Raw genomic sequence first — 23,246 nt, 5'->3', positions numbered from 1 at the left:
ACATTCTTACTATCGGATAAAATATGTTCGGTCCCTGATTTTGAGTAGTTGCATTTGTAATGTTCATAAATTCACCAGGACACCGACTTTTTAAAAAGCCTTTCACTTACAATGACAAAATGAAAATCAATGCACTGAGATGCTTATTCTATAACATGTTTAAGTTGGGTATCTTTTGTGACACAGATCTTGAGTAATGTATGTCAAAACAATTTCGTTGACAACTAACTTTTACTCAACGAAAGTGACAGTAAATGAAAATTGTTACTAAAGTACATTTAGTGAATGGTAGATACCAACTAAGCAGACAAGGAGATACAATTTTAAGGTATTTATATTTGATTTAAAAGGCTAGTTTATAATAAATTCATTTTGTTTCGCTGCTCCACACATGACTGCCCAAACACTCCAGTATACAGTGAAGAAGCGGTCAACGTGCTAAAAGGGCTCTACATTTCTAGATATCCTAGGACATGATATGACAAACTGAATACGATAGGGTTTTACAACTGGGTACCTGCCTTAAAGACCAATGGTCTTTTGTCAAGTTGTTTAAAGGTAACTCGTGTACAGAGCTTAATACAAGAAGGCGTGATGTTGCCAAGGGCCATTTATAGCTACGACGTCGTAGCCTCAACGTGGTTGAGGCTACCATTCCATCTTGTACTTCACAATGAAGCAAACACAAATATTTTTAAAGACAAAAAGACGACCTTAGTTAAAATCTACTACTTAAAGTTATGTTTTCAGTAAGTATTACTAATGATAAAGTTATGAAGCCTATATAAGGTTAAATATATTGGTATGTTTACACTAACCGTACTTGTCTGTCATGATAGGTAAATTATATTGCTATGTTTATGCTAACTGTACTTTGTCCATTATGACAGATAACATGAGATTCTTGTGGTAATTAGTTTTCCAAATAAGGCTTTCTATGCCATATTTGGATATTTTGCAATATGTTATTCAGTAATACCATATTACAATGATCTGTTTATGTTTCGAGATAAGTCAGCAATATCTTTATGTGACACACCAGAAAATGAGGCTAAAAACAGAAGAATTTATCAGTTGAACTACTATGGAGGATGATCCAAAAGAAAATATCTGTTAGAATGTAAATATTTTAAATCTATTTTACAATGATATGCAGTAATTCTGGTATTAAATAAGAGGACAATTTAATTTCTTTCAGTATATGTAAGGAACATTCTCAACATATATGACAGCAGGCTGAAAAAGTGCTGGATGTGAGTCACACACGGCTGCCCCATTGATACACATAGATTCATGTTAGTACCCTGTCCACATTAGTACCCTGTCCAAGTTAGTACCCTGTCCATGTTAGTACCCTATCCACATTAGTATTCTGTCCATGTTAGTACCCTGTCCACATAGAGGATTCTAATATTAGTTTTAACCATGTTTAGTAACTTTAATAAATTTGTAATACTGAATCAGAATATAATTTTTTCAGCCAGGAAATGTGAGTATAAATACTTCTTGTCTTAAAAAAATAACTTGAATCATATAGATGTAGGGAGTTTTTGAGACATAAAAATCTCCATAGATAGTGATGGGTTGTCAGCACTAAAATTTCTCTTTAAGATCTGGTAATAACATATTTGAAAGCCACAAGTTCAATGTCAGTTGCTGTGTTCAACAGAAACTTTGAGAGTGTTATTGTATGTGTAAAGTTTGTTCCCCAATATCTTGTATTGCCTGCATGAGTAGATGGTTGATGATCTAAGTGTTAGGTAATATTATGATCAGGGTTCTCAATAGATGCATACCCTTAGGTTTTTATACTTGGATTTTAAATGTTACCCATTTTAAATATGTGGAAATTCCAGCCTGTGCATTTTTAAAATGTACCAGTATGTAGATTTAGGCTGGAACATCATTATGTATTACAACTGATTTGCCTCCAGCCCAGTTTCCATTTAGTGTACAGTGTCCATAACAAATTTACTGTATGTGACATGGTTAACATTTAATCACTGTTTGCACTTTATCAGCGAATAATATTGCACCTATGGGTATGTAAAATCAATATGAACTGGGCACATCCAACATATCACTGGTGTCATGCTTACATATGTGTAATTAAGGTTAGATTGTTGCAACATGTTTCAGTGATCATGCTAGAGGAAGATGGAAACAAATATAACTTGAATGGATTAACTTATAGTTAGTGTCAGCATTTGGTTGATTTCTTATCAAGTTGTAATTGATTAGCCCAAATAAGGTGACTTGTGAGGATAGTTGTCAAAGTTAAATGAACACACATTAATCGTGTTATGTTGGCTGTTAATATGCTTAATTTGGCAAAATGTTTAATAATTCAGAATCAGTTGTGATTTAATTGGATTACTTTTTGATCATCTATAGGTATTTATTTGATTGTGCCTCAGATTGTATGTACTGAATTAAGCAAAACTGTCAGAAATATGGTGGTTTGCAAAGCCAGTGAAAAAATATTGGATAGTATGCTCGGTGAATCCATCTGAACTTTTAAATCACAATGGTGCAAAGAAGTATAATTTCTTCTCTGCCTCACTGTCAGAGCCAACATATTAGCAATGTATTTTGTGGCCCTCAGACTCCAAAGAAACAGAAAGTTTTGTCAACTTAGAGGAGTAGGAAAGAAAATCTGTTGTTAGAAAATGTTAGGATGGGTGAAAAAGTGAATTTCCATGGGTGAAAAATGTTTTCAAAGATGGAAATGTGAATGATGATATGTGAATGGTGTAAGGACACTGAACAGTGAATCCTATTTGCCACTGAGGGCAGTTCCAACTTTAAAAAAGTGCCCTCATAAACATATTTATTAATAATTATGTTATCAGTAACTGTCAAGATGCACATAAGCATCTATCTAATATCTTAAAATAGACCCTATGTATGTATGTAAAATCCAGCTAGAGATAATCACTGCAATTTGCAGTCTTGAATAAAAATTAAAAAAATTAGACAATATCATGTACCAGGAGTTACAAAAGATATAGATATGCATAACAATAACTTCTATAGTTGTATGGGTAGATTTCTGCATTTCAAATGATTTGAGGAGTTAAGAATAGGGTATATTGAATGCTAAAAGAATAATAAAATACAAAATAGTCCTTCTTCTGTCTTAACACATACCCCTAGCGACGAGTTAACATGGCAGGAGGTAGTAGCCTACTGCCGAGCTCTGTAGCGTCATGGTCGTGCATGATACACTAAAGTGGGTGGTATTATAGAAAATTATGCAATGATACCAAATAATCTGGAATATCTAGTTGCACTACAAAATACAGATAAAAAAACTAATTTTTTGGACCCGACTTTTTTCTACCCAAAATTCACCCGTGGTCGGAATCCGATTTTGTGCCTGGATTTTAGCATTTTTTTTCTCAGATCTAAGGCAAACTGGTATGAACTGCAAACAGACAGATGAACATTTGCAAAAAGTAGGATAAGATGGGCATTTGGAATAAAGACTGTTCTTGATACAAAATAATGGCTGTGTTTAGCCAAAAAAAAAAAAGTTGGATTTTTTAAAAGAAATTGTTGTGCTAAATGGAGCCATTATTCTTGTATCGAGACCACTCTTTATTCCAAATATACACACAGTCAAACATAATGAGAAAGAGAAACACTTGTACAAAAACTTCATTAGTAACCATATAAATTTTATGGTCAGCTGGTCTGTCTATTGCAGAATACTGTACAACTGTTTTTCTTTATTCTACTCGAGACAAGATATCATAAACATCAGTTTGCTCCATGAATAATGACAAATCCCAACCTTGAGTTCATGGCTGTGAAAAATAAATGACTCTTGATATTTCAGTTTTGACTCTTGAGATTTTCAATTTGACTTTTGAGATTTTGGGGTCAAAGGTGCTGTATTCAAGTGATGCTTTTGGGGAATATTATTGTGTCTGAATTTTGTAACCTGATGGGTGAAATACAAGCCATTTACTTGCTACTCTTATGCATGAGATAAGAGCAAATTCACCCCCAAATTTAATTAATTGAATTTGGGCTTTAACATAATTACTTCCCCCATATGAAATTGTGTCCTTATGTAAGGACAAGTCATCAGTTTTATAGAACGTATATATGTAAATGGCTACCTATCAGTCAGAATAGGTATGGATAAGTCAGAATATGTATATATAGGTCAGAATAGGTATACATGTCAGAATAGATATAAATAAGCCAGAAAAGGTATGTGTAAATCAGAAATGGTATGTACAAGTCAGAATAGGTATGCATAAATTAGAATAGGAATATATAAGTCAGAACAGGTATATACAAGTCAGAATAGGTATATATATGTCAGAATAGGCATGTACAAGTGAGAATATGTGTAAGTCAGAATAGGTATGTGCAAGTCAGAATAGGTATATGTATATCAGAATAGGCATGTACAAGTGAGAATATGTGTAAGTTAGAATAGGTATGTACAAGTCAGAATAGGTATATGTATGTCAGAATAGGCATGTACAAGTGAGAATATGTATGAATAAGTCAGAATAGGTATTTATAAGCTAGAATAGGTATATACAAGTTATAATAGGTATGAATAAGTCAGAATAGGTATGTACAAGTCAGAATGGCCATGTACAAGTCATTATAGTTATGTATAAGTCAGAGTAGGTACAGGATGTACAAGTCAAAATAGGTATGAATAAGTCAGACTATGTATGTACAAGTCAGAATAGGTATAAGTCAGAATTGGTATGTGTAAGTCATAGGTATGAACAAGTCTGAAAGATATGCACAAATCATAGGTATGTAAACATCATAACAGGTATGAATATATCAGAATAGGTATGTATAAGTCAGAATAGGTATGTGTAAGTCAGAATAGGTATGTATAAGTCAGAAAAAGTATGTGTAGGTCAGAATAGATTGGATTTCTCTTTACTGTATAGTCAATTTATTTTTCCATCCTTTTGAGAAAAATGGGGACATATATGGTATTTGCATTTTCATTTGTCTGTGTCTCACATATTTATGTAACTTGATACTGTTTGAGATATATAAATATGACTTAGTATACGTACATGTTATCACCTGAGGGCATGTTGTATACCACAGAATTGTTGCCCCTAGTTTCAAGGTGAAGCTCAGATATGAACATTTTTAGTTTTTCATTTGTGCCTTATAATTCTGTAGCTTTTTGATATAACAGGATTTTGATGTGCTGGTGTGCTGGGTATCACAGTGATTGTTATTGTCTTTGAGGTCAAGGTCACATATCAAAGAACTGAATTTCTTTCCTTTCACCTTTTAAGATGTAGTCAAGAGTTACTGGAAAAGTCATGATATAACCAAGACTTACTGTGAAAGTCAAGATATTGTCAGGACCTACTGTAAAAGTCAAATTATAGTCAAGACTTAATTTAAAATTCAAGATATAGTCAAGACTTTCTGATATAGCCAAGACTTACTGTGAAAGTCAAGATATAGTCAAGAATTACTGTGAAAGTCAAGATGTAGTCAAGACTTACTGTGAAAGTCAAGATATAGTCAAGACCTACTGTAAAAGTCAATATATAGTCAAGACTTACTGTAAAAGTCAAGATATAGTCAAGACCTACAGTGAAAGTCAATATATTCTCAAGACTTACTATAAAATTCAAGGTATAGTCAAGACTTGCTGTGAAAGTCAAGATATAGTAAGACTTGCTATGAAAATAAAGATATAGTCAAGACCTACTAAGAAAGTCAAGATAAACTTAAGACATACTGTGAAAGTCAAGTATACTCAAGACTTACTATAAAAGTCAAGATATACTCAAGACTTACTATAAAATTCAAGATATAGTCAAGACTTGCTGTGAAAGTCAAGATATAGTCAAGAACTATGGTGAAAGTCAAGATATAGGCAGGACCTACTGAGAAAGTCAAGACTTACTGGAAAAGCTACCTCAAGATATTTTTTGAACAGTTCTTCACTTTTGCTAGGGAATGTGTTGAGTACAATATTTTAGATCTTGTTTTTCAAGGTGAAGGTCAAATATCTTAAAATCACTTGGTTAGGGACATAAATAAAATATTAGCAATACATAACCTGCTGTATGATTATTTTTCTGATTCAGAAATTAACTTCATTCATATGATGAGAATTCATCCCTCCATAGGATGACTTTCTAGAAGATTTCAGAAACCTACAGTATGACCCTGCACATGCCCAGTAGTCTTATCTTGTTTTCCAGATGCCGCCATTTTAATGGTTGGAAAACCTTATGCTCTATTAAAATTTGCTTTTACTTCATGTCTCTTAGTACAAACTGTGCATTTTTTATTATGGCTATTGTAGTTATTAACTGTATTTATCCACAGTCCAATTGTTTTCATAGTTGATTTCCTTTGATTAGGGTTTTTCCTTCCTTGCCAATTGGTCCCTCCCCCCCAAAAAAAAACCCTCAATGGGCGTTAGGTTATTCTTTTGTTGTCTTATTCCAATTTAATTCATTTAATTTATTTTTGTTTTCTCATTTGTGAGTAGGTATTAGTTTCACTGTTTTGACCAGTCTAGTTTATTGTCTCCTTTGCTTTCATTTTGTTGACATGTGAATCTCCAAAATTTCACATTATATTCTATATATTTTTGCCGATTTCATCTCACATAAGGAGGTCAAACACCTGCTTGTATAGTCTGTTGTGCATTAAGTAATTTGAATACTTTTTATTTTATAGTGTATTTTAAGGATAGTTTTCAAGTTTAGTCAGTTTTCTTTGCTATATTTTTGCCTTCTGCATCTCCAGTATGCAGATAATGAAGTATTGTTATCTTTCAGATTAAAACTTCATTTGTTGCTGTTTTGATTCATATTAATTAGAGTGTCACTGGGTACTGTGAATTATTTGCTGTTTTAATTTGTGTTCAGTCTAGATTGCATGCAAATTCATGTATGTGTATATTATTTTCATTATACAAGATTTCTGCCTGTTTTCAGAGTTTTTCTCTACAGCAGTATGTAAGAATCAAAGTGATACTAAATGTGGGCACAAGGAAAACCACTTGGATGTGCAGCCCATGTGCCTGGCATGTACTAGTTGTGTAATGGCAGATGGCTGTATCTATTGTTACATTGGGTTAGATGAGCTTTGGGATATTGCCAAACATAGAGATACATAAATAGAGAGGAAATATGAATCTTCATCTTTTTCAGAACTTTCAGTTTTTCAGTTTTTCTGTTGCTGAAACCCTCAGGTCTCAGTGTTTGGCAATATATGAAATCTCATCTGACTAGAGACAACAAAACAGCCAGCCATCTGTCATTACCCTTACGTTCAGCATAGAATTGGTTCAGTCTTTTCAGAGACACTTAAGGCCCATATGGTCCCTCCCAAGAGAGTTGGTCAGGAAACCTCAGGTATCTGAGTAGAACTAGATCAGTTTTATGGGTGACTCATAAGACCCCTGCCATAGGGTGTTGGGAAGGATCCATTGCTGAGCCCCTCTGGAGACTTGTAAAGTCAATTGTGCCCCTCTGAAGGGAGTTATTAAGGTATTCTTAGCGGAGTCCCTCATGGCTTGTAGAAGGACTTGATCAGTCTCTTCTGAGACATTTAAGGATTATAGAATCCCTCCACAGGAGAGAACAAAGTATCCATTGTTGTCGCCTTTCATCTCAGAGCAGGACTGAATCAGTCTCTTCTGACAGCCATATAGGGCACCTACCAAAGTTAGAAATTATTAGTTGGAGAGTGAGCCCCTCCCATGATGGAAAAGCAGCACCCACTCCACTCCTGTAGGGCAGAGAGAGAGAGAGAGAGTGTTGCACCCGCCTTCACACACACACTCTTTAGGAAAATGCAGCACCCAAGCCTGTTTTTGGTGACTTGATCAAGCCACCCAGTAAGGAAGATCAGCAACCCAAGATGTAACAGTCTGAGGAGGGATCTTCCAATGGATTAGAGTTGCCAGACATTCTCCTATCCCCAGATTTGTGCCACAAGCCAGTTTGGAGAAATTTTTCAGGGCTGCTTCATGCACATATGTCTTCTTGCTCCACCATTGGGCCAAAGTTAAGAATCTTTCTCAAAGGTTGTGTAATGGCCAGGAGTTTGCTAGGCATTTTAAGAGGTGGTCTGTCGGTTTGTCATCCCGTATACATTGTGATCTCTGGTATCTGCTTCTAGCTATAAGGTTCACCCTCCTGCCTGTCCCATTAAAAATCCCACACTAGATGCAGTGTCATTATAAGTGGGTATTTCTTTGGGGACCTGTGCACACCTGGAGGGTTTTGAGTTAAAGGTTGGTGACCATAACCTCATGTGACAGTCTCTTTTTAGCTGACACCTTCAGTCCAATGAATTGAAAGAGGTCACTCTGATGCCAATTACCCTTCAGTGCCTACCAGAGATATTGGCAAAGACATATCAACCTGCCTTGTCTATTTCCATGGCTATATCAGCAGAGCTTCTCCACATTGACAGGGATGGCTTTGGACACTTCCAAGACCATACTGTAGCACAGTAAGGACACTCTAAAGTCTGCTTCTCTAGAGACAAAAACCCACTTCAGAGGTCTTGTTACTCTTTGACTTTTTTGGACCTCAGGGACCAACAACACTGATCCTTCTCAGCCATTCAGCAACCATGCTATAGCAGAGGCCACCAAAGTTGGGAGGAAGTTTGTGGGCCCTTCCTAAGGAAGTATGAGTGTGTATGTGCAGGCAGCCCTATGGACTTGCTCCTTTGCTGGGGTTTGTCCTCTTCCATTAGTTGCCAGACTGTCCCAGTTATTAGATGGTTTGTCAAGCATAATTGGTGATGGCTGGGTTCTCTCAATCATAAACAGAGATACAGGTTTCATTTATGGGAACAGCTTCCAATGGTACATAACCCAATGTAGCTTCAGCAGTTTACTGATTCACAATGGAGTCCCTCAGACAAAATCTGGCTTTTGGTTGGTCTATAATGATCAGCCAGGGCCTAAACACACAACCTAGAGAAACTGGTGCTGAAATACATCTCAGGATGTCATCTACATGAGGATGAATTTCCTCATGAAGAGGATAAGTCCATGTCCCATGGGACAGATTACACAAGATCCTGGCCCTGTTAGAGTTGCAGAGAGCCAAGACATCATTATTGTCTCATATATTTCTTTCTCTTCTGGCAACCTTGAACTCCACAACAGATCTGTTTCCTCTCAGCAGACTGTATTTGTGCCTCATCCAGTTTCCCCTTCTGACAAGCTGGAAACTGCACAGGGATCTTATGACTGGGCCAGAATTTCCACCATCATCTGATTTGATGGAAAAATATGGAATGGAGTCTCCATGCATGTCTGTCAACGTCAATCCTGTCTGTTTGTAGACATATCAGATTCTGGGTGTGGTACTCATCTGGGACCTAAATGACTGATTTTTCAGGGTTCATGGTCAGGATCTGTCCTCCACATCAACAATTTGGAAATGAGGGCAGTATTCTTAGGGGTCAGTTGACAGAATAAGAGGTTGCTGCATGATGCTTTTCTCCAATAATACATCAATCTATTAACCTCCTTCATTGGTCAATCTAGGACTTGATTACCTTCTGAGTTTGCCACATTCCTTGTTGTTGTAGGGTTTAACGCCATTTTTCAGCACACGATAGGCTATACATGGCGGCCAGTGTTAATGGTGGAGGAAGAACCCGGGAAATCCCTGGAAAGAACCACCGATCCTTGAGAAGCTACTGGTAAGCTTTCTCATATACCCACATTGGCCAAATCCGAGACTTGAACCCATGCAGACAAAGGTGAGATGGCAGTGATCCGTAACGGAGAGCGCTTTAGACCACTCGGCCACTCTGGGCCCCCAGAGCCACATTCCTGGCAAAAAGAATATTTCGGTGAACAGTGTATCAAGGAAGGGGAAGATCTCTATGCCAATCCATAGTAGATTCCATGTTCAAACATTTGGAGACTTGTTTGCATCAAGGCAAAACAACAAGATCACCATTTATGTTTCCCTAGTTGCTGTCCAGAGAACGTGGCTAGTGCATGCTTTTAGCCTGAAGTGTGATCATCTGTTCACTTATGCCTTCCCACCCTTTAGAATGATTCCACAGTATTTCACAAGGTAAAGAAATCCACTGCACAGCATATTTTGATAGCTTCTCTGTGAAACAGTGATCATGGTTCAGTGATCATCATGACCTGCCGGTAGATCAGCCAAATACATTAACCCAGAGGAGGTACCTCCTATGACAGCACAGGGGATCTTTACTACACAATGGCACATAGATTTACACTTGCATTGCGATTATATAGTCTTAAACCTAGTAACAGAAAAGAGTGAAAACCAACAAGTTTGTAAAATTGAATAAAGAATTTTTTCCCTAGAATACAAATTGAATATTTAAAAAGAAGTTCTATCCCATGTCTGAATGTATGAAGACCCAATTGAATTCCAGTGGTATTCCAAATAAAGTACAATATTGGATGTGTTGATGTAACCTTAGTCTCAAACATGCTAATGTGCCAATGGTCTGGAATGTGGTGATGTGTTTACTGTCTTTCAATGTATCACAATAATACATTTGAAAATGTCTTTGTCTGAATTAACTATAATTCCAAATTTATTTTTAGTCCAAGAATAGTATCGAGCCCTTTGTAATTCCAGTGAATACTAATTTTAATAAGTTAATCCACCCAAATCAAATACTAGGAGACCTGAGTGGCTGCGTGGTCTAAAGCACTGTCCGTTACAGATCACTGCCATCTCACCTCTGTCTGTGTGGGTTTGAGTCTCAGATTCAGCCAGTGTGGGTATGTGAGAAAGCTTGCCAGTAGCTTCTCATGGGTTGGTGGTTCTTTCCCGGGTTTTCCAGGGTTCTTCCTCCACCATTAATACTGGCCGCCATGTATAGCCAATCGTGTGCTGAAAAATTGCGTTAAACCCTACAACAACAACAACAACCAAATCAAATACTGAACACAACAACAAGACTGATTTTGCCTCAGATATTAAGACAAGAATGAATAATTTTTAAGCAAACAACATTATATAAAAAGCAAAGACATGATAATAGAGCCAGGAGGTCAGTCTCCTCACTAAGACATTCAAAGTTGTCAACAAGTTTAGGAATTTCCAAGTGAAAAAATAAGATCCTTCATTCAGATAGAAGTAAACATGTTTACTTCTAATGATAATGATCTGAGTATTGAATTCATAGAGAAATATTAGCTATGTATTATGGTGTTTACAAGATACTTGTCACTGGTCAGTTACACCATTAACTTGATATTGGACAAAGGTCAAGCACAGTTACAGATGCACATAACATATAGTCATGAAGAAAATCAACAAACAATGCAAATTAAACGTACACAACACTTGGCTCATTTCAAATGATCTTTCCATCACAAGTTCTGGAGCAAAGTTCCTAAATGTTTCTTTCAAGCCAGGAGACACTTTACAAATTACATCCAAGGTCCATGATGCCAAGCGGAAAATCTTTTGTGATTGGTGCAGTGGAAAACAAGTTTATTCTAGCCGTCCCTCAGCGAGTTCATAGGATTATTTTCTCTACCTTTCTACCATCAAGGACTATATGGCAGCCCTTTCAAATACACTCTAAACGTCCAGCCATCAGCTGGATTCTCTGCCAACCTAATCATGTATTTAGTGCTATAGAGACCATTGTTGTGCATGGTGCCAAGATGGAATCTCTAGTGTCTTCTGGTTTTTAACAAAACCCTATTTCAAACTTTTGGGTAAACCTTACCCTGAAGTTGGTTTTAATGCACTCCTTGCCATCCATGAGACATAGAAGAGAGTTTCTTGCCCTTTCCTTACAATCAGGCTGTTTGGATTTGAATCATTTCCTTTCCTTTGCCAACCAGGCTTTTAAAAAAAAAACATACAAATAGTTCCTCCTCTTTCTTCCTCCTTTTCTTGGTACACTAGAGCATATGTGTCAAACTCAAGGCCCACGGGCCATATCAGGCCCGGCATACTATTATATCAGGCCCGAGAGGTCTTGACTGGCATACAATTATATCCGGCCCGAGAGAGAATTTTAGGCTATGGTGTTTCCCAATGCACACTTTGCTGAAAAACTTAGCTTACTTCGCACCGAGTTCACACGGCGCTTTAGTGACTTTGAAGCACAGAAAAGTAATTTCGAGCTGTTTCGTAACCCATTTGCCATAGTGGAAACTGCACCTGTAAATTTGCAGATGGAGCTAATAGAGCTGCAGTGTAATGGGACACTAAAGGCAAAGTACGACACTGTGGGGCCTGCACAGTTTACTCATTTCATTCCTGAAGAGATGCCCCAGCTTCGTCTACATGCGGCTCGAACCTTGAGCATGTTTGGTAGCACATATCTGTGTGAACAGCTGTTTTCTGTGATGAAGATTAACAAAACATCACATAGGAGTCGTCTCACTGATGAACACTTGCAGTCCATCATGAGAATCTCAATGACACAGAACATTACTCCCAACATAAACGAACTTGTAGCCAAGAAAAGATGCCAAACATCCAGCTCTGACAAATTGGCATAAGAGCAAAAATGGGTATGCCAATGATTTTTTATTATTAAAACTTTTTTCTGTTTTAATTTATATTAATTTTTAAAAAAGGTTTAATTTTCCGCTTATTGAATGTTTATCCTGTTCGGCCTGCAAACTTACGTGTGATTTGAGTTTTGGCCCGCTGAGCGATTGAGTTTGACACCCCTGCACTAGAGCAAAGGCATTATTTTCTGTAAGGCAAGTAGTCTGCTGTAAGGGTGAGTATGCCATGTTTCTGTTTTCCAGTTGTAGGGGGGCCATGGGCCTCCCACCAAACTGGTGAAAGTCAACGATGCATTAGCAAAAGGTAATGTATTGCTGATATTAAAATGTAGTTTTGGGTTTTGGGTAAAACTAATTTTAATAATCAATACATGCCTCTTGCTATTTATAGATTCTCTCTTCCCACTCCACACTGATGTCCCAGTAATTGTCTTTGTCCTTAAACAAAACAAAAACACGAAGACTACTGAGTATGTGAGGATGAATTCTCAGCATATGGATGAGGGTAATTTCAAATGCATAATGTTAGCCATGTAATAGCAACATTAATTTCAAGTGCATAAATGTTAGCTATGCAATAGCAACATGTAATTTCATATGCAGAAATGTTAGCCATGCAGTAGCAACATGTAATTTCAAATGCAGAAATGTTAGCCATGCAATAGCAACATGTAATTTCAAATGTAGAAATGTTAGCCATGTAATAGCAACAGGTAATTTCAAATGTAGAAATGTTAGTCATGCAATAGCAACATGTAATTTCAAAATGCAGAAATGTTAGCCATGCAGTAGCAACATGTAATTTCAAATGCAGAAATGTTAGCCATGTAATAGCAACAGGTAATTTCAAATGTAGAAATGTTAGTCATGCAATAGCAACATGTAATTTCAAAATGCAGAAATGTTAGCCATGCAGTAGCAACATGTAATTTCAAATGCAGAAATGTTAGCCATGCAATAGCAACAGGTAATTTCAAATGCAGAAATGTTGGCCATGCAATAGCAACAGGTAAATATTGCATCATTAACAGAAGCATTTGTCTTAACCCCAAAACAGATAAATTGATTCATTTATTAGCATCCTAGTTTAATACAATTTAAAGTGAATTTTATCTTTCCAAAGTTAAGTTTAATTATTATCTTTTGTTTATTTATATCTAGCCATTATATATTGTCTTATATTCCTTGTACTGGTATTTACTGTTTATTGCATTCAAATGCTTCTTCATTTTTATGACAGTTGAAGACAAACAGTTGTACAGTATCAATCTTGCTCCAAGGGAGAGAACTTGGCTGTCACACTTCACCAATACTACCTCTGACACCTATTCATTTCACGTGCCTTTCTTATTTCAAGTAAGTTTCTACAGATGCCTTTTACTGCAACAAATTTTATTAAAAAAGTTTATTTAACATTTCAAATGAAAACTGAATTTAAATTTTATTAGTTCACTCCATTAATGTAAGTGCTCCAGATTTAAATCTACTAAAATGGTTGATTGTAAATAGATGCTATAAGTGACAGATTATAAATATGCATGATTCTTGCCATAGTGTGTCATCTGAGTCAGAGGCTATAAATATGCATGATTCTTGCTATTATTTGTTATTTGAATCACACAATTTATACCATAATAAGTAATAAATGTATGAGATTCAGCCTGAAAAAAATATGGAGATTATATGACGTTATTGCTGGGATGACACAACCATTAAGAGCACTCATTTAGATCACAATTCACTAATTTATTGTAAGCATACAAGCTTTGCGTATTTTTAGGGAAGAAGCTAAATCATACCTGTCAACCTCCCAGAAGGCACTTATGGTGAGGGTATTGAAACTAAAATTAATGTTTTGAGGTCCCATGGGGGTCAGTGCATCTGACCTGATGAAAAAAGGTTGCTTACTCATATATGCCGTAACTGTATGAAATGTGATGAGGATAGTTTCTTTAGTGGATGTTCTTTGCATGAAACATTGTGTTATGGCAGGTATGGCTTAATTTGCAAATGATGTATGCATGTTAAAATGTTTGATTTTACATTTGTAGATAATTTTTTTCATTTTACAAACCTAAATTTACCAAAAATTGTACATCACAAATGTGCTTAATTTTTTAATTTGTGAACATTTAATGTCTTCAAAAATGTCAAAATTCATATTACCATTTTCATCAAAATGGGTGCACTGTTTACTTAAGAAATTATTATTCAGGTTAATTATTTTGAGGCAGCTTTACATGCACACCCCCCACACCCCCCACACACTATAATCTCTTTGGCTACATGTTCTTCACTTTTTCATTCCCTGCTAATCTTTTCTCCAACAATGTCGTGCTAAAAACAACAAGTACTATTTCATTTTTGATATTGATTTAACCCTCAAAGTTAAAGTATAAGAAGCTAACATATATGTATGTGAGTGTTTCCATCCCACATGGCATTGAGACATGTGTCCTTAAGATGAATAGTTTTTCTGAGAGTTTTGACCAAAAAGAGGAGGTGGGGTAGATGGTGTGTGCATATTATTGCAGGAGTAGGTATTGAGTAGAATATGATATTTGCTTTGCCATCACCAAGATTAAGAATAGGCCTATTCTGGTGTGCACACTTTTTGAATGTGCATAAAGATCACAATTGTGCTGTTCTTGCAAAATGCTCACAGTCTTAATATCTGCTATGGAATGAAGGGATATAACTCTATTTAATAATGTTAAAGGGGAGATAATGCACTAATAAACATTAAAAGTACTGAAAGCATGCTTTTGTGTATTTTTTATATTGTTTTAGCATTTAGAACAGTGTGGTAGCTCCAGAAAAAAAAATGTCCAACTGTCCTGGTAGAGGGAAGATTTTCATAAAATATTAAATAAGTTGTAGATGGGCATATTATCAGACAAAGTTGTCACCAACAAATACTTGCCAGATTATTTGATTAAAGTGGGAGAAGGGTTATTTATGGATAAATATGGTCAGAACACCCTGTCATCAGGATGAGCCAGATTAATTGGGTTGTGTATTCCCTAGACATATGTAGGAAGAATTCAAAAGCAGATCAAAAGGTTTATATGTACCCTAGTGTAAGTTACCATTTTTAATTATTAATCTGAATAGCTAAGTTAAAAAAAAACATTTGCTTGACATGTTATTTCTTATTATGAGGTACAACCAGGGACGTCTTTCAACGTTTTTGGTAGGGGCAAGACTTGATTGGGGGGGGGGCTTGTTAATTTTCGTATATAGGCAACAGCAATTTTACATTTTACAGCACATGCAAATTCCTCCCCCCCCCCCCATGACGTCCTTGGGTACAACATGAACAAAAAAAAGTTCTTCTTGCTTGCATCACTAGCTGATGTTGCTTGTTGCTCGTCAATAAAAAATTATGCAGGTTGAATGGGCTGGTCAGGCTTTGTTTGTTTGCTTTTTTCATGTCTGTTGGTTACAGTTTTTCAGATTTTATGTTAAATATTGGTAACATTTTTGATTTTCACTGTTAGCAAAGAAATGCTCAGTTCAGTCATTCAGGAGAATGATACCAGGGTCCATATTGTCTTTGATAGAGAAGAAATGCTCTGTTAATCTCATTGGAGAATGGATTCAGGGCCCATATTCTCACAAATAATGAATAAATGTTGTTTTATTCATGGGCAAATAATACCAGGGCCCATATTCTCACAAATAATGAATAAATGTTGTTTTATTCATGGGCAAATAATACCAGGGCCCATATTCTCACAAATAATGAATAAATGTTGTTTTATTCATGGGCAAATAATACCAGGGCCCATATTCTCACAAATAATGAATAAATGTTGTTTTATTCATGGGCAAATAATACCAGGGCCCATATTCTCACTGACAGAGAAGAAATGCTCACTCATCAGGGAATGATATCATGACTATTTTCTCTAACAAGCTCAGAATTCTAAATTTAGATATCATTTGAGATTATATCAGTGTCCTTTAAAATCAGTACAATTACTAGAGGAACTAAGTGATGCAAGTCCAGAAAATGGTGTCATTGTAGATTTATTCTAGGCCTACATGTATTATCACAATGTCAGATTTTTATAACTTTGAATTTTGAGTTTGAGTTGCTCATTCAGAACATTTTACAAGACCAAGTGCAGTGTATTCTGAAAACTTTTTGAGGAGAAGCTGAAGCTAAAAAAAAACCTACTTTATTCTCCAAGTTTAGTATATTCTTCAAACCTAGTGTATTCTCCCAATCTACTATACTCTCTCCAAACTTGGTGTATTCTCCTAGCCTAGTGTACTCCACAAGTCTTTTGTACGGTATTCTCCAAACCTAGGGTATTCTTCAAGCCTAGTGTATCTCCAAGCCTAGTGTATTTATCAAACCTAGTGTATTTATCAAACCTAGTTTCTTATCCAAGCTTAGTCTATTCTACAAACCAAGTGTATTTTCCAACTCAAGTGTGTGCTCCAAACCTAGCGTATTCTTAAAGCCTAATGTATCTCCAAGCATGGTGTATTCTGTGTTGTCCATGCATAGTGTATTCTGTATTGTCCATGCAGTGTATTCTGTGTTGTCCATGCAGTGTATTCTGTATTGTCCATGTGTAGTGTATTCTGTATTGTCCATGCATAGTGTATTCTGTGTTGTCCATGCATAGTGTATTCTGTATTGTCCATGTGTAGTGTATTCTGTATTGTCCATGCATAGTGTATTCTGTATTGTCCATGCATAGTGTATTCTGTATTGTCCATGTGTAGTGTATTCTGTATTGTCCATGCATAGTGTATTCTGTATTGTCCATGCATAGTGTATTCTGTATAGTCCATGCATATTGTATTCACCACAAAACTCAAATTGAATATGCAAGTCTGCAAATTAGGACCTTCTATAACTTAAATAAGAAATAGATTTAAAATCATTAACCTTGTTGGATCTTCTTCAGGTTGGTTTCTTTATATGTCTGCTGAGTTTCAGTGATGTATATTTAATTTGAGTTGTATATCTGATTTGAGGTTTTGGCCAGTTGTGATACTTGGTAATATCTAGATCAGTGACCTTTTCAACTGAGGTGTCAAGTTTAGAAAATCTGTAAAGTTTTGTGATAGTCACATTGTTCTAACTAAAGTTTGACTTGTTTGACTATGTACCAGCAAACCATTCTTGCTGAATAATGAAGTATCATCCAAGTTTTCTCTGCACTTTCCAAAATTGTTTTAAATATTTGAACTGTCCAAAGATTTAGTATGGATGGAAAAGGTGAGAGCATATTTGAACTCGGGAAAGTTCAGTATATACTTGCTTATAAGTCAAGTTAAACTGCAAACAACAACAATCTTGATCTGCTGTTTCATAACGTGCCTGCAGATTAGGGTCTCTTTTGTTTGTTTTACTGATTGCTCTTAACAACTGCACAGACCCAGATCAGCCAGAGCAATATGCGATGGCAGATCTGAGTATGTACAATTTGCAGTTGGACTTATAAGTGAGTACATATGGTACCGACATACTTGGCAGAACTTTCAGTGCTTTGAGTAGTTTGACTGGTCTCACATAGCACTCTGAAAAGTTTGACTGGTCTTGCAAAGTGCTTTGAGCAGTTTGACTGGTCTTGCAAAGTGCTCTGAGCAGTTTGACTGGTCTCACATAGTGCTCTGACCAGTTTGACTGGTCTCAGATAGTGCTCTGAACAGTTTGACCAGTCTCACATAGTGCTCTGAGCAGTTTGACTTGTCTCACATAGTGTTCTGAACAGTTTGACTTGTCTCACATAGTGCTCTGAGCAGTTTGACTGGTTGCATACAAACTGTTCCATTATGCCATTTTTGATACAAAATGTGAAGTCTGTATTCTACAGTCTTGCAGAAATGTAATAATATACTGCTTTGTAAAAGTTCCATGTGTTTTAGGGCTGTATCAATACACATTCCACTATATACATGTGGTCATTTTTTGTAAATAGAAAGCAACAGCACAGGTGTTCATATTTTAGCAATTTTAAGCATGAATGAAGAGAATTTTTTTTATATTGGATTTATTTCTTTGATGGGAAACACAGAAACAATTCCGTTTCATATAATTTCATTTGTGCCCTCTCTTTGTATTTTTCTGCATTACCAATATTATTCTTATTGATCGGTATGTGTGGTTAATTTTTTATCAGCTACTGTTCATTTGAGTGACTCTGGATTTGATGGATTAAAATAAAATTTTCTGTACAGTTTTACATTTATTTAATTAATGTCTGGCTTGATTTTTACAATTTTCCACTGATATTCAAAAGGTTTCCTTCACTGAAATACATGTATCAAGAGATAAAGTATGATAGGATCTTTAATTACTTTTTGTAATTTTCTAGCTTGTATAGATGTATTCGTTTCGATACATTATTCCTGGATTTATTTTAAGTTTCACTCTTATGAGACTTGTGTTCATAATTTACAGATATTTTGAGACTTGTGTCAAAACATCTCATTGTGTCCAGACCTGTACAGATATTTTGAGACTTGTGTTAAAATGTCTCATTGTGGCTAGATCTGTACAGCTCTATTGAGACTTGTGTCAAGTCATCTCATTGTGGCTAGACTTGTACAGCTATTTTGGATAGTACTTTAAAATATCCATTATTCACAAGATAAAAACATTTTTGTCATTTCTGACTTTTGCTTAGTTAATTCAGTGATATTGTTTTAAATGATCTTTACGTTTTGCAAATGTTATATTCAATTAAATTTATTTGTCACATCAGCAAAATAATTGTATTTGCTGCAGTATTCTTTTATTAGAGGTAATACAGTTGTAGTGCCTTGATCAAGGATTCCTCAGTGCTTGTCTGATTATAATGTTTTTTCCCTGACAGTTACCATTTTATATCGTCCACAATAATAGCACCTTTGATACAATTAGACCCCATGTCTACTGGGAAAAACAGCTTCCTGATGAACTGTAATCAACTTGATAGCTATTGATCTCAACAATTGAATTAAATCCTATCATACAATGGTGTGGGGCTATGCCCCATTAAATCATACATCGCACATTCAAAGTACTGAAGAACCGGCAGCAGAGAATAGTGACTGGCATTCAGAGAAGGTGGGGGATTTAGATATATTCAAAAATGTATAATGCAGAAAGTGTGGTCCTTTAAAAATATGTGTGTAAATATTTAAATGGGGTTCAGTTTAGTCAAAATATATTCTCCAAGAAAATATTCCATAGTGCAGATATCATAGATTTTATAGTAGATGACAAAGATACAAGTTTTCTTTATTGCAAATAGTGCAGATATCACTTATAAAAGTCTACCATCGTTTGTCTGGTGGTTAAGGTGTACCCAACAGTGGAATCAGCACATACAGTCAGATCTCTTGTCATAAAATACAGAAGCATATTAGTATAAGCATGCTGCCTGATCTATTACTTATTTTAAGTGAGCTGCCTAGACTTTGATCAGTCAGCACTATATATGCCTGCAGATCAGGGTCTTCACAGGGTTCACAGTTAGGTGGTATGCATTGAAATATCATTGGTAAGTAAAACTCAGCACCTCATCTGACCTGTGACATGTGGTATATATTGAAAATATTGATAATAATCAACACCGTAAAATTTCATCTGTCCTGTGATGTGTCATATGCATTGAAAAAATATTAGTAGGTAAAAATCAACATTCTCACCTGACCTGTGATGTGGTATGATTGAAAATCATTGGTAGGTAAAAATTAACACCATTCACCCTCATCTGACCTGTGACGTGATATGCATTGAAAAATCATTGGTAGGTAAAAATTAACACCATTCACCCTCATCTGACCTGTGACGTGATATGCATTGAAAAATCATTGGGACATAAATAATGACACTATATGACCCATCTGACCTGTGATGAGATTTTACAAAATATTTTGTGAGACTGTAGTACATTTTGTGAGATCTATTATTTGGGTGGTCGTCCATGTGCAATAATGTGAAATGCAAACAAATTGCCTTTTGGATTCACTTTTATCAGCATGTTGATAAGACACAGATTGCCTGTTAAATATATAAAGAAAAAAATCCTTTTATAATTTCCATATACAGCTTTACTAAAAACTTTAAACTTATTACAAAAACACTTACAAAGATATGCTGGTTTGGTTTTAAATATAACCAAAAGAAATCTAACAGCATCAAAATTATTACTTTGTGAGAGATTATTCTTTGGGACTGAGACTGAGATAGTGTAAACATGCTGTGAGATTATTTCCTTACACAGAAATATCACACATAGACCTGATATGCTGTCAAGTCTGTGTTAACACTGTTCATGGTTGGTTACAGGTTGTGTGCCAAAATATCAAGATACAGAAATATCACACATAGACCTGATATGCTGGCAAATCTGTGTTAATAATGTACACAGTTGGGTGGATGTTGTGTGCCAAAATGAGAAGATACATGGATATCACATATATACCTGATATGCTGGCATGTTATGTTAATTATGCTAATTATGCTGGCATGTTATGCTAATTATACTGGCATATTATGGTAATTATGTTGGCATGTTATGCTAATGATTTTGGCATGTTATGCTAATGATGCTGGCATATTATGCTAAGTGTGTTGGAATGTTATGCTAATTATGCTGGCATATTATGCTAATTATGTTTGCATCATATACTAATAATGCTGGCATATTATGCTAATTATGGTGGCATGTTATGCTAATAATGTTGACCTGTTATGCTAATGATGCTGGCATATTATGCTAATTATGATGGCATATTATGCTAATTATGTTGACATGCTAATTATGTTGGCATATTATGCTAATTATGCTGGAATATTATGCTAATTATGTTGGCATGATATGCTTATTATGCTGATATAGTATGTACTTGCAAATTTGAATTCAGGTTGTTCATAATGGGGCACATTATGTTCAGGAAAAAAATGTGACATGAAATAATAATAATAATAATAATAATAATAATAAATAAATAACAGTAATAATTAATAAAGTTTCTATTTTATGAGAGTGACACAATTAATACAAAAAACTAAGCTTCCTTGTGACCTAAACCTGTAGAAAGGATCGGTCTTGTTTACACAATTATCATATTTGAAAATTTCAATTTGTTGGCCGAAAAGGTTGATTTTACCATTAGCTTCATTATGTTCAGATATTACTGTGCTTTCCAAGTCATGAAAGGGAAGTACTGTTTATATTGTACACAAAACACTTGTCCCCCTGGATGGAATATACTTGTTTTTAATGATACACTTGGGTGTATAATTAATGCAACACATATTTTCTATGATAATTGCTGTGATAATTAAGTAATTACACATTTTATGTGTGGATTACAGTAATTTCAAACCCATCACTGTACCACTTAACAATTTAGATGGTCATTATGTAAACCAGATAAGCTTCATAATATATTCAGTAATATCAATTTACTGTTGTATTGATCTTGTGCATTATATTGTCAGTGTTGCTTTCTATGCCTCAGTTCTAGGTAATCTTCATGAAATATTCAGGAGCATCAATTTAGCGATACTGTTGTATTGATATTTTGCATTAGTTTTTCATTGTTTCTTTCTATTCCTCACCACCGATTTGTGAGGGGATATCTGTGGTAACCTTTGTCATTTAGTGGTACCCAATTTAGGGCATGTAGCTGGTACACATTTTAGGGCATGTAGGGCTAGCCTCTGAAAATTTCTTCTTGTTTAATTTGATACTGTAATTGTGTTTTCAAGTTGATTAGGTTTATTAATTTAAAGATCATGACGCTGTTAATTTGGCTTCATGTTCAACAGAATGTAGGTTTTGTTACTGGGTTATATTGTGAATGAAAAAACACTCCATTAGCCTTAGAGGCAAGAGCATCTGCCTTGGATGTGGGTGGTTGTGGGTTCAGAGCCCGGCCAAGTTATACCAAAGACTTATAAAAATGGTACTAACAGCTGCCTCACTTGGCACTCAGCAAGAGGTTAGTGTTAGGACTGGTTGGCCTGGTGTCAGGATAATATTACTAGGTGGGACATGATACTACATGTATGTGGCATGATGCCCCAGACCTAGACATCACTTTAAATTGCCACATCACAGAATTGTAGCAATATGACTAAAATGTTAAAGCTACATTAAAAATCTAAATCACACACACACTGTTAATGAAAAGAAGTTACAATCTGGACCTACCTTGATAACTTTTTAATTTTATTGACTGAACACTTGTATGTTACAATCTGAGTTATATTTGTTGCTGTGTAAATAAAAAGAATGGACCTAAAGTGGTGATTTGCAAAGCTACTGACCTAAATGCTGATAGGTTATGACACAGACTAAATGGCATTGACCTTCGTAGGTGAATGATCAGTCACACAACAAGAAATTTGTATAAGGAGATTGGGGTTCCATAAGATACTGTCAAAATAATTTGAAAAATGATCCAGTGATAACACTGCATATGCATAACAGATATGCACAAATAATTGCACATGGGTACTGTTCCTTGGGCCAGATCATTCATCGTCCAACAAAACTTTCAATTTACATAAATGCAATTATTTAGCACATAATTTGGTAAAATACGGTATCAACCCAATCTAGACCAATTTCTCTGTATACATTTTACTCATTTTCCAGCTGTTAGTCCACGCGATTAGATTAATTTAATTTGGGGCAGGATTATCAAAATAAAGAAAGTCGGGGCTTGCATTACAGTAGTCCATCATTATAACACCATGCAT

At 35.5% G+C, this 23,246-nt stretch overlaps 2 protein-coding genes across 2 annotated transcripts in view; both read left to right on the top strand.

Annotated features, from left to right (window-relative positions):
- The first annotated feature begins 200 nt into the window (after positions 1–200).
- LOC149795982 (uncharacterized) overlaps positions 201–23,246 on the top strand; it is a 137,931-nt gene continuing 114,885 nt past the window's right edge. The window contains exons 1-2 of the mRNA XM_089965896.1: positions 201–328; positions 13,764–13,879. The gene's annotated coding sequence lies outside the window, so the exon portion shown is untranslated. The remainder of the gene's footprint in view (positions 329–13,763; positions 13,880–23,246) is intronic.
- LOC149795983 (general transcription factor II-I repeat domain-containing protein 2-like) overlaps positions 12,029–23,246 on the top strand; it is a 31,117-nt gene continuing 19,899 nt past the window's right edge. Inside the window, exon 1 of the mRNA XM_089963907.1 lies at positions 12,029–12,463. Coding sequence (XP_089820033.1) covers positions 12,029–12,463 — 435 coding nt within the window. The remainder of the gene's footprint in view (positions 12,464–23,246) is intronic.

This window comes from Sinohyriopsis cumingii, chromosome 7 (genome assembly GCF_028554795.1).
Source record: "Sinohyriopsis cumingii isolate HCF-2022 chromosome 7, ASM2855479v2, whole genome shotgun sequence".
In the NCBI taxonomy this organism is placed as follows: domain Eukaryota; kingdom Metazoa; phylum Mollusca; class Bivalvia; order Unionida; family Unionidae; genus Sinohyriopsis; species Sinohyriopsis cumingii.
This window is presented reverse-complemented; position numbering and strand designations above follow the sequence as displayed.